Source organism: Protomyctophum parallelum (assembly GCF_964188405.1).
Source record: "Protomyctophum parallelum genome assembly, chromosome: 2".
Lineage (NCBI taxonomy): Eukaryota > Metazoa > Chordata > Actinopteri > Myctophiformes > Myctophidae > Protomyctophum > Protomyctophum parallelum.
In genome coordinates this window covers 3,139,596-3,152,851 of record NC_139699.1, presented here as the reverse complement: position 1 = coordinate 3,152,851, position 13,256 = coordinate 3,139,596, and the positions used below count along the sequence as shown (strand labels likewise).

The window sequence follows — 13,256 nt, the reverse complement described above, 5'->3', positions numbered from 1 at the left end:
TTTGTATTATTGTTATTATTTGCAGAACACACCTTGTTTGTTTTTATTGTTGAGTACAGTGTCTCCTGTTTATATTATCTAAATTGTATTGTTTACACATAAAGTTGCCTTGCCATGTAGTGCATAGTGGTTCTGGTAGTAGTAATGGTAGTCAATGTAATAATGCGTGGCTGTAATGGTAGAAAGGCCAACAACATTGGTGCTAGTTGTGGTAGCACTTAATGATCCCCCATTACTGTGTGGGGAAGTCCTTTAGCGCTCAATTATTAGTGAGATGAAATTGGCAGAATCAGACGCTGGTCACACACAGCATACATTAGTAACATCATGTAATAATAATGTACGATATGGTAGATGGCTATGCCAAACGGTGAAGACGCAAAGCCAAAGCACTCGATTGAAAATGCAATATTTTTTATGCTCACTGCTGCTCACTTTTTTTGCTTTTGATGTAGGAAATCTGTCTGTCAACCAGGCACACAGCAATTACATAACTGTAGTAAACAAAACATTCAAATACGGAAGCATGTGATATTATCAGACATATCAATATAATATCAAAGAATTATATGAATATCATCCTCTTCGCCCTACAGAACAGCCTGGTGATCGACACGCCCCGCGTGAGGAAGCAGACACGTCCGTTCAGCGCCACCAAGGACGAGCTGGCCGAGTTGTCTGACGGCGAAAGTGAAAACGATGAAACCAAACCCAAACTCAGGCGAACCCACGACCGCCTCAACAGCTACGGACGCACCGAGTGCTTCAGGGTGGAGAAGAACCTGCTGGTGTACGGGTACGCTGTTTACTGTACATACTGTACATGAGCCCACTTTATCTCTGCTGTCTTTGAAGAATGGGGTATACATACATACAGTACCCCCAAAATAATCATATTTGAACGGGAGACCCCCACCACCCCCTCCAAGTACTTGGAATTGTAGTTTGACTCAGATAAATATTGTGAAAATAGCCGAAATGCAAGTAGATTTTCACAATGTTTGCCTCCTTCTTACGTAATCTTTGGCCATATTTGTAATACACTTATACTGTATGTTGGTTTGTTTACTGTTGAGTGAGAAAACAAGGTTGCACATTAAGCTAATGTACTTTTCCATGTAACCCTTGAAATGGTTTCATGGCTTTCACGTTAATCCCCAGTGCGTGTGATATTTAGGCCTCTGCTATTTTGTTTCTGAATTTACTCAACCAGTCAGTTATTTTACCATTCCACCAAAATAGGCCCCAATCTTACAAGCCCCTGATGACATGCCCAAATGAGGTTAAGGTTAAAAATAAAGGATAACACCTCTCTCTCTCTCCTGACCCCGGCGCTGTCTTTTTGTACAATGTAGGCATTTAGCAGACGCTCTTAATCCAGAGCGACTTACATTAAGCAAGAACAAAAAAGCATGGGAATACATCACATAAGAACATTTACAACTATACATCTATACTACTATGCTATACTTATGTACTATGATGTGCTATGACTACATACAATGCAATTATAGTGCTGTACCACCCTGTGTCGCCCAGGTGGGGTCGTTGGAAGGACGTTCTCAACCACGGACGCTTTAAGAAGCAGCTGAGCGAGCTGGACGTGGAGTCCATCTGCAGGGCTCTGCTGGCCTACTGCCTGGTGCATTACCGCGGGGACGACAAGATCAAGAGCTTCATGTGGGACCTGATCGCCCCCGCCGAGGACGGGCAGACCAAGGAGCTGCAGAACCACCTGGGTGAGACCCCAGCTCTGGTTCACTTCATGCTCCACTGTTAAGCCATTCTGACCTGAGATCAGATTCTAAAAATGTCTTCTACATCCTGACACTTTTCTGAAAAAGCTATGTTTCTGTGTCAATCGTTCTTCGATTAAAAAAAAAATAGCAGACCTACAAGCTCGTAGATCTGCTATTTTTCAATAGCTAAAGTATAGCATAATGCTAACACCAAAAGGGGTTCCCGCTCAAAATGCTCAAACAATTTCCAACGGAATAGAGGGCGCTGTCCTTGTTTTTGCCGATGGGTTCCGAGATTGGGCAAAATGAAAAAGAAGGTTGATTCTGGCTTTATCCATTTTTCCGCAGATTCTTAGGGCATATTTTCCTGTATAACGCCATTTAATCAATTTACAATTTAGGCATTTAGCAGACGCTCTTAATCCAGAGCGACTTACATTTAAGCAAGAACAAAAGCATGGGAATACATCACATAAAAGCATTTATCATGAAACATGCGTAAGCTAAGAAAGTAACAGTAATGAAACTATACATACACTATACATATAAACTATACATATTTACTACTATGCTATACATATGTACTATGGCGTGCTATGACTCTATACAATACAATTATAGTGCTGTCTACATAACATGCTATAAGTCTGTATCAGATGCTATCTAAGTCTACAGAAATGCTATCTAAGGGGGTAGGGTAAGTGCTATGGGCCATGATGGAGTCTGAAAAGGTGGGTTTTCAGGCTACGGCGGAAGATTGGGAGTGATGCTGCAGTTCTGACTGCAATGGGAAGTGCATTCCACAGTTTTGGAGCCAGAAGGGAGAAGAGTTTGGGACATGTGGAGCGTTGTCCCGGCGTTTTTAGTGAGGGGACTTCCAGTTTCCCTGCGTTTAAATATACAATTCCAGTCACCTTGTAATACAATACATCATTGTCTTCATTTAAGTAATCAAATGGGGAAATGTCATGGTGATAACTATTTCTTTACTTTATTTTTTATCAGCCTAATGTAGTAGTAGAAAAAAACTACTTTCTGGCTTGGACACTGGCCACTCAGTTTGCTACTCGATTTGCCACTCACTTTATGCATGCACATACTGTATACTCTTTAGGTGAAAATAACAAAATGTGTGGTAAAAAATAAGAATATTAACATATTATATAATAATTATTGTTGTTCAAAAATGGCACAAAAACTAGTCAAATGTTTGTAGAATCAATTTAGCAAGATTCACTTTTTTATAGGCCGCTCTACACAATGTCTAAATATTTCAAAAATAATCTATAAGCACAGAATGTTATGAGCTTGTAAATCAGCTAGCTTTGAATAGTCAAATAATGAAATTATTTCCCCAGAGCCCACTTTGTTAACCATTGGTCTAGTTTACAGGAATCCATGCAGTGTCAGAGCAATGGAATCCGTTTGACATGGACGTGCAGGGTGCAAATATCACTCTACAAATACAGTTACACATACAGTACAGTTGTGCAACAGATAGATAAGAGGATGGTTGCATGCAGAGGCGGTTCTAGGAGGAGGTGTATGTCAGTGCATGAGTGGCGTAAACTGAAACATAAAATGGTGAAATATATGATGACATAGCAGAAATTAAAACCAGCAAGGTTACATGGCTACACATGGGTGAGCATTGAACAATGAATGTGTAAGTTGCGGCTAACGGCCTGTGGTTGTTGGCATCATAAATTAACCAAATCGGCAGATTCGGCATTCTGATTGCACATACTGTACTTAGTCAGTTAATTATTTAGTTAGTTAGTTAGTACATAAAGGTTGACAGGCTAACCTCATGACAAGAAAACAAAAGAACAAATAGCACTACACAGTTTGATGTTCAGGAACGGATCAGGACACATAGATACATAGTACAATACAAACAAGGCTCCACATGACAGTATACAGTATTTGTCGTCGTCGTTGCTGGAAGCGAATAGTTTAATTTCAGTACTGTAGGTCAAATCGTATGACCTCTCAACACTTTCTCTGTGTGCCGTCACTAGGCCTGTCCACCCCGGTGCCACGGGGCAGGAAGGGAAAGAAGATGAAGACCCAGTGCAGCACGTTTGACATTCACAAGGCTGAGTGGATTAGGAAACACAACCCAGAACATCTACTGCAGGACGAAGGCTACAAGAAACACCTCAAGCACCACTGTAACAAGTAGGCAACCCTCTGCAACCGCTTACACCAAGCACCACTGTAACAAGTAGGCAACCCTCTGCAACCGCTTACACCAAGCACCACTGTAACAAGTAGGCAACCCTCTGCAACCGCTTACACCAAGCACCACTGTAACAAGTAGGCAACCCTCTGCAACCCTCTGCTTACACCAGTGATTCTCAGAGGTTATCATTTCAAGGACCCCCTCAGTTTGGTATGCATTAGGCCACGGCCCTCATTATCCCTGAGAGTGGATATGAATTGGTACACTCTTGGAGTCACGCAACCGTAAGGTTGGTTCTTAACTATCAATTACCTTTTATTTATTTTTTGCGTCGCCCTGGGAACCCCCTCAAGGAATCCCAGAAACCCACTTTGAGAACCACTTCCTTATGCCACCTTTAGCACCTCATTTGTCCCTCTGGGAGACCAGTATAACCCCAGCTGATCCCTGCTAGACACTTTGATTTCTTCAGGATGTCCGTCCCAAGAAGTCACAATATGCATTTTGGGGAGTGAGACCGTGTTGACCCACGGTACCAGGCATTTACAGATACTTCTGTACCACTTGAACCCCTATATGCCGTTTGTCAAATAGCTGTAGATCTCTGCCATTTCCATGTTAAAACCTACAGAATATAAATGGTCTTATTATGGTTTTGTTCGCCTATCTTTGTGCCATGCCCACAATATGGATACTAGGGTGGTTAACCTGCTCACTATGACCATAGGTTGAGATATTACCTTTTTGATGCATCAATTGAGCATATCAGTCACTGACCAGACGCATAATACATATTCCTTCCTATACAGTAAGTGCTCTAAGGTGTGCATGTTTGTGCATGTTTGTGTGTGTTAAAAGTAGATCGTATCATTGAAACGGGCAGGTGTTCATTATGTGCTACAAGCGCAGCGTTTCACTTGGTCTGTAATAGAATAAGCTTACCAGTGTGAAATTGTAATTGCTCGTGGATTTCTGACTCCATGGCACCTCCAAAGCAACAGTAATTACGAAGCATTGGAACCTCTATTACAGCCGACAGTCCGTTGCTTCGTTAATGCTCATGCTCATCACATCCTGACCGGCTGACTGATAAGAATCTTAATGAGATTTCAACCCAACTAATGGCCATCATAGATCTCTTTTTATTCACACACACACACACACACACACACACACACACACACACACACACACAGAGAGAGAGGGGGGGTAGGAAAAGAGCAGAAAAGAAAAAAGAGATCAGAGCTATTGAAAAATGGTTTGTGATGATATAAAGCCAAATAGATGATGGCTGCTTCTTTTCTAAAAGAGGGGCTTGTGTCCATGGGGCTTTAGAGACAGAGCGCTGTGGCTTCCACAGAAAGTTCCCCATTGTTTCAGCAGCCCAGTAGTGCTGAAGCCAGAGGATGGTGCGATGTGTGACACGTTGGCCAGACAGGGACACACACACCCGCTCAGCTTTAGCTGACCTCCGCATTTTTGCTCAGTGCGCCAGGAATGTAACTGACGCAGGGAGACTTGTACTTCCATTGCCATAACGACATTGGACTTTCAGACCTGAGTCCTGTGTGTGCGCAGGTCTGGAAAGTGTAAGGAAATACGGAAAAAGAAACCCTGAGGTTTTTGGGGTTTTTTTCACCCAGAGATTTTAAGACTGCTAAAGCAAAGTGACTGATCATGAAAAACGATTCATCTAATAAATTTGATGGCTACAGTACAGTTAGCCATTAGTTAATCTGAATCAGTGAGGGGTAAATATGCGCTGTCTAAACATTATAGGAGAGAAAAAGTGTATATCACTCAAGATAGCACGAGGCATCTGAGGCCTTGTTTGGGAAGACGTTTTGTGGCTGTTTGTGGGTCTTTCCAACGGACTCATACTAGCCTACTCATCTCCAAAAGAATGTGTACTATTCACTTTGTTTGTGTGCCTGCTATGAGGAGATCTGCAAACTGTGTGTGTGTGTGTGTGTGTGTGTGTGTGTGTGTGTGTGTGTGTGTGTGTGTGTGTGTGTGTGTGTGTGTGTGTGTGTGTGTGTGTGTGTGTGTGTGTGTGTGTGTGTCTTAAAAACACACTCTCACAGAGGCACAGTGTCGGTGGTGTCTGGGAAAGTAGCGAGGACAGAACGCGAGGGGGAGAGAGAAAGACGGAGAGCGAGGGATGTAGGGAGCTAGAGAATGATGAAGGGTAGTGTTGACAGCCAGAGGAAGCAACAGCTGCCGCTGGGCGGTCTCGCCCACAGAGGAGGGAGTGAGGGTGGAGTAGGAGGAGGGGGGAGGAGGAGGAGGCGGTGCAACACTTTGTTATAACTGCAGACTTTGTCACGACACCCATCCGTCACATTTAGAGGCCCGGCTGTTTTCTTTCCTTGTCATTGTCAGCGAGTTGGGCAGGGCATTTCATCACCACACGCAGAGCTGCATCGGAAAGGAAAACAGTGCACGCGTGTGTGTCCGAAAGCTTGAAGCAGCGGGTGTTCCACTGAGACTACATCTGGGTGATATTACGTAAAAATGATTATCACCATATGATGCACTGTATGAACCAAGCATCACTATTCAGTATACTGTACTGTATATTTCAATACTACCACGTGCTCTCTAAACTCATACTTAATTACATAACTCAGCAATGCACCTCCATTTACTTAAAATCTTTATTTACTATTATTCGGATGTCTCTGAAGTGTAATAATAACACATGTCAGTCAGTTAACTGTGTCCACCAGATGTAAGCGAGTGCCTGATTAGATGATTAGTCGGATGGAAACGGCAGTGATTTGAGAACCAGGTGATGACAGAAGGATCCAAAGGACTCCATATAGCAGTCGTTATGTGATCTTTTGTACAGTATTAGCAGTGAATGCACAATGGACTGCAGTCAGGCTCCATTAGCTTTGAATAGTAACGTAATAATAACGTAATCGAGGTTGATGTGATCATAATTCCTTTAGATTATTGTAATCCAGTTTAATGTGACATTTTGGAGATACTTTCTACTAAAGACTTGAGATTATTATTGCCATGTGCCGGCCCTAGTCGTTTGTCATTTCCACATTGCAGACACGGGTCTTAAGAAAGCCAGTCATAATAACATGACTAATACTCAAAGACCTCCGGTTCCAAACAGCAGGTGTCATTCTACCACAGCGCCGTGTGCTGCCTCATGTTTCATTCAGCGGTTATACCACACAGTATTCCCTGCGATCTCAAGTTGAGCTTGACATGGCAACAGCAGGGTACGGTGCCGCCATTGTGCAGTCATCCCTCAGCTTTATCATCCAACTCCCCTCGCATCACCATCACGCCCCGCTGGCTGTGATGTGTGTGAGCAGAGGCATCACAGTGGTAATGTGTCCCCCGTGACTCAGCCCTATAGTCCTCGTCAGCCTGGGGCACCCCACTGGTCGCGGCGGTCGCTCCACTGCTGCATTGCTGCTTCTCAAACCTTTTTCATGCCAAGGAGGACCCCCCACATATATGTTTGGGCCCACGGCCCACGGTTTGCCCCCCCCCCCCCCCCCCCCCCCCACACACACACACACACACACCCTCATCGCAAACTGTTTTGTGCTAGGGAGAGGTCATGGTCGCTTCTTTAGTGTTGTGGCTGTGTGTGGGTGTCACTCACTTCAGAGAAGTAGTTGGTCAGGTATGAGGGTATTGAGGGCAATGGCCAATCTGCAAGCCCACAAACTTGTGAGTTTGTAGAATTTGTGCAAAAAAGTACACAGGTTAAATGAACACTCAGGATTTTATACGTATGTATGTACATTTGTGCGTGCGTGTGTGTGAGTGTTGTGTGGGGGTTGGGGTGTGTGTGTCTGTGTGTGTGTGAGAGGAGAGAGAGAGAGAGAGAGAGAGAGAGAGTGTGTGAGTGAAAGGCGTTCTGCTGGCTCAGCGTTTGTGCTTTGGCCAGGCTTTGTGGTGAGTGGTGACCACTGGGTTGTCTGTGTGCAGGGTTCTGCTGCGGGTCAGAATGCTCTACTACCTCAAACAGGAGGTGATCGGCAGCCAGGCCCAGACGGTGCTGGACGGCGTGGACGCAAGGTGAGCTCAACTCTGACCAATCAACAATCACTACAAAAAAGCAAAAAAAAAACATTGCATTGGTAAACTGCTCTAACCAATGTCACTATGAGTATTTGAACCATGTATGAAAGAGAAATGGAATAGCTGGATACATTGTGGATTTTGTGTAGATTATCCCCAGCTAATGGTATACTGTGCATTTGTGCAACTGAAAAGACTGTCTGAACATACAGTATGTGAAATACACTACCAACACGGATAACCAGCTTTCGGAGGACTAATACTGTAGGTTTTACTGGCTGTGCTGTTCAGTTGTTTGCTGTTGTCTCCTGCTTTGAAACTTTGGGATGTTGATGGAGAGACAAAACTGCCACTTGTTGAAGTCAGTCAAGACTCAAGACTGCATGCTTGAAGACAGAAATGTTAGCTGCAGAGCTCCCTCTGCTGGTCAAAATATGTATCAATCGCTAATAATCATTACTTGCATAACCGTTCTATTTAGTATGTAAATGACTAATGCCTACCTAGGCTGTCAGTGATGAGAACAATCTTTATTCTAATCTATTTGTAAAAACTAGATGATGCATCTCAAGGGGTTTATCCTTCTAATACATCTAGTACATTATATAATAGTGTATGAAACATAAAATTACAGGACGTGAATTGATTGTGTTTGTGAGTTGCATTTTAGTTTTCTTTTTAGTTTTTTTTTTAAATAAAAATATTACATTATTTTTGGGGGAATTTAGCAGAAACAATGACCCATTTCGACAGTGGCAGCATTATAGCACATAACATGTCCTTTCAGAGGGTCTCTAACCCCCTACTTTGTGCTGTAAAAGCAGAAAGTGCATTGCCAAGTATGAGCATACAAAGGGATTGGCTTTGGCTGCTGGTGACGGGACAGCCCCACATAAAACAATATAACACTTCGTTGCTGTCTGGTGCAAAACTGTTACTCTTCAGGATTCAAATAATAAATGAGGAAAAAATGGCAGATCTACAAGAATAGCAGATCTGCTATTTTTGCTACTTTTGTGTTACACTGTAGCTGTGTAGTATGACAAAGTAGTCATTAATACAAAATGAAATCACACCCGTGTGAAGTAAGTGGTGCAAGTGGCGGTCCCCAGACCCCAGGCCCAGACCCCAGGCCCAGACCCCAGACCCCAGGCCCAGACCCCAGGCGGTCCCCAGACCCCAGGCCCAGACCCCAGACCCCAGGCCCAGACCCCAGGCGGTCCCCAGACCCCAGGCCCAGACCCCAGGCGGTCCCCAGACCCCAGGCCCAGACCCCAGGCGGTCCCCAGACCCCAGGCCCAGACCCCAGGCGGTCCCCAGACCCCAGGCCCAGACCCCAGGCGGTCCCCAGACCCCAGGCCCAGACCCCAGGCCCAGACCCCAGGCCCAGACCCCAGGCCCAGACCCCAGGCCCAGACCCCAGGCCCAGACCCCAGGCCCAGACCCCAGGCGGTCCCCAGACCCCAGGCCCAGACCCCAGGCCCAGACCCCAGGCGGTCCCCAGACCCAGGCCCAGACCCCAGGCCCAGACCCCAGGCCCAGACCCCAGGCGGTCCCCAGACCCCAGGCCCAGACCCCAGGCGGTCCCCAGACCCCAGGCCCAGACCCCAGGCCCAGACCCCAGGCGGTCCCCAGACCCAGGCCCAGACCCCAGGCCCAGACCCCAGGCCCAGACCCCAGGCGGTCCCCAGACCCCAGGCCCAGACCCCAGGCGGTCCCCAGACCCCAGGCCCAGACCCCAGGCGGTCCCCAGACCCCAGGCCCAGACCCCAGGCCCAGACCCCAGGCCCAGACCCCAGGCGGTCCCCAGACCCCAGGCCCAGACCCCAGGCGGTCCCCAGACCCCAGGCCCAGACCCCAGGCGGTCCCCAGACCCCAGGCCCAGACCCCAGGCCCAGACCCCAGGCGGTCCCCAGACCCCAGGCCCAGACCCCAGGCGGTCCCCAGACCCACAGGAACGCGCCCAGGGTGCCGGCCCGGTTCCGGCGAGTCGCCCCGCGTCCGAAACAGTCTGTTACTGTGTGGGTGTCCCCAGGAGGTCCCTGTACTGTACTGTACTGTACTATACTGTACTGTCACACCCGAAATCATATACAGTAGTGTGTGTGTGTGTGTGTGTGTGTGTGTGTGTGTGTGTGTGTGTGTGTGTGTGTGTGTGTGTGTGTGTGTGTGTGTTAGGCTGCGCAGCAGTGAAACCAAACGCTATTTTCGTGCTCGGACAGACCCAGCCGGGGACCCAGGAACCCAGCCAGGGGGCCAGACACAGACACACATAGCTCCTTAATGAAGTGGTTGCACCACTTAAAAATAAACAGAAATATAGAGATAAGAGGTTTAGGCCCAACAGCAATGACTCATACAGTAAGTGCACACACCACCGACAGAATCCTGTACATGGATATACAGTACAGGATTCACATTAGCGCCTTCAGACGGTTGACTAATCTAAGCAGTACTCCTCTCCTATAGGGCTCTGTAGCCACCAGGAGCCAAAAATAGCTTTGAGCTTGTATATCTTCTGCTCAGTCTATCATTGGAGTAGATCCGCTGCTACACTAGCATGCATGTAATGTATGTATGTCAGGCTTATGACGTATCTGAAGCAAGCTTCATGAGATTGTATTAACAGAACAGTGGCTCTGCTGCCAAATTCATATGTATTTGGCCATGGACCCACGTTTCTAGATTCTATTTAAAAGAATGCTGATCTACAAGCTCACAATGCTTCGTATAATCTGCTATTTTCGAATAGCAGTATAAAATCTCTCTCTCTCTCTCTCTCTCTCTCTCTCTCTCTCTCTCTCTCTCTAGTGAGTTGAAGATCTGGGTACCAGAGCCAGACAACTCAGAGCTTCCAGCCCTGTGGTGGGATGCCATCGCTGACAAGTGTCTGCTGCTGGGGGTGTACAAACATGGTGAGTCTCCTCCAGGGGGTGTACAAACATGGTGAGTCTCCTCCAGGGGCAGGCTGTCTGACTTCATTGACAACAGGACAATGTTACAGTTGCCACAGTACTGGGAACTATTAACAAAATAATGCAGTTGTGATCTGAAAAGATATTTAATTTAATTCCAAAACGGGGTTCCTACGCAAGTATGGAATAGTATGTAAAATGTATTTCCAGACTATAGACCTTTCGGTAAGCCCAACCCTACTCTGCCAGACCTTGGGTTAGACAAACATTGCCTCTCGCCCATTGACTCACATGTTATAGGACACATTTTCCCATGTAAATAATCAACATTTCAGGAGCAAAAGCTTCAAAATCTCTTCTAAATCTAGTAGTGGAGGAGCTTAGGGAGAGATAAGGGTGATTTTGCGCTAATTTGTCTAAAAGCGCCACATTTTGCACAGCCCAGGGCAGCCCAGGGCATGATCTAATGATTTAGCTAAGGCGCCCGAGCCGGCAACCTTCGGGGTCGCCACAGCGGCCAAATCCATATGGCCACCCTATTTAAGGAAAAATCCATATGGCCACCCTATTTAAGGACAAATCCATATGGCCACCCTATTTAAGGACAAATCCATATGGCCACCCTATTTAAGGACAAATCCATATGGCCACCCTATTTAAGGACAGCCGTATCAAACTAGGGGCTGTTCATGATTCTGAATCCATTCCAAGCATTAGTTTTGCACAAAAAACACTCCTTGGGCTAATTAAATTCAACCATAGCCACTTGCCCAAATGTGACCAAATGTGCTGACCTCACAATCACATTTGTGATTTTTAGCCCAAGGAGTGTTTTTGTGCAAATCTAATGCTTGGAATGGATTCAGAATCATTAAAACTCCCTAGTTTGACACTTCACATGTTTTTTTGTTGGTTCTTTTTTGCCTTATATAGGTTGTTAATGGTGGCCATATGGATTTGGCTGCTATTGCGCCCCCGAAGGCTTGGGCGCCCTTGCTAAATCATTAGAGTATGCCCTTGGCTACATCTGTGCAAAATTGCCGCTTTTAAGCCCGACACACACTGTCTGCGACCGCCGCGCGTACCGCCGCGGCAACACCAACAGGACGCGGCGCGCTACCACGCGGCTGGGGAGTTTTGTTGACTATATTCCATTGCCACGCCCACGGATAGCCGGGTGGAGGCCGCGCGGCAACGCCTGGAAAATAGAACAGCGGTGCATCGGCGCGGCAGGCGAGGCGTGACCGCGCGTGTCGGACGCAGCCGGTGTGTGGTGGGCTTTAGACGAATTAGTGCGAAATATCCCTAAGCTCCTCCACTACAGTCAACAGGGCCTGCAGATATGCACTGAAAACATGTGCATGACAGTATTTCAATAAACTAAAAATACGGGGAAATGTTAGCCATGGTGACAGGGGAATGTCTGGCATAATGCTCGTTCTTCACGAGCATTATGCCAGACATTCCCCTGTTTTTCTACATTTACAAAGCTAAAGTGTACATAAACGCTCAGATTTTTCAAATCTAACGTTCAGATTTCAAATCTAAAGTGCTCACCCCCCGGGGCCACGGATGTTAGAAGTCACAGACACTAAACTGCCCACTTTTATCTGTATGACACCTCCATGTTTTGGGCCGCAGCTTGCCCGGGGAGCAACATACAGAGTCTGGAAAAAGTATCGAATTTTGAAATTCCAAATGTGTAGGAACCCTTAAACACTGCATTATGTCCACCTTTGTGATGACATCATTACGTAGACGTCTGTCAATCATTATCTCTGGAATTTACCAAAACATCTCATCTCCATGCTACATTTTTGTAAGAGCAGGTGTGACATTCATTAAGTGACAGATGTCACATTAGAACGGCACTCCTCATATGATGTTACACACATGGAGTTTTCCGTATCCTAATCAGTATCCATGAAATGTACGCAGTGTGCCTGACGTGGGAAACTGTCCAGGTTGCATAGATATGCTATGTCTAAAGGTCATGCCATATGCACGAAGGCTTCCATGCGCGATCCGTTTAACCACCCTTGTTGCGTTGTTGTCTTATATGGTTGCAGGCTATGAGAAGTACAACACCATCCGTGCAGACCCTGCTCTGGTTTTCTTAGAGCGCGTGGGGAGGCCAGACGACAAGGCCATCGCTGCCGAACAACGAGCCAATGACTTCATGGACGGGTGGGTACATACACACCAGACACTGTGTCGCTCAGAAACATACTGACAAACATACTGACATACTGACGGGTGGGTACATACACACCAGACACTGTGTCGCTCAGAAACATGCTGACAAACATACTGACATACTGACGGGTGGGTACATACACACCAGACACTGTGTCGCTCAGAAAC

The 13,256-nt window shown here is 46.3% G+C and overlaps 1 protein-coding gene across 7 annotated transcripts in view; it reads left to right on the top strand.

The window, feature by feature from the left end:
• Positions 1–13,256, top strand: part of chd9 (chromodomain helicase DNA binding protein 9) — a 213,241-nt gene that overhangs the window by 160,944 nt on the left and 39,041 nt on the right. For all 7 annotated transcript variants that reach the window (XM_083759950.1, XM_083759949.1, XM_083759952.1 and 4 more), the window contains 6 exons: positions 597–796; positions 1,540–1,739; positions 3,761–3,920; positions 7,885–7,974; positions 10,789–10,892; positions 12,962–13,079. In XM_083759950.1, the coding sequence (XP_083616076.1) occupies positions 597–796; positions 1,540–1,739; positions 3,761–3,920; positions 7,885–7,974; positions 10,789–10,892; positions 12,962–13,079 (872 nt within the window). The remainder of the gene's footprint in view (positions 1–596; positions 797–1,539; positions 1,740–3,760; positions 3,921–7,884; positions 7,975–10,788; positions 10,893–12,961; positions 13,080–13,256) is intronic.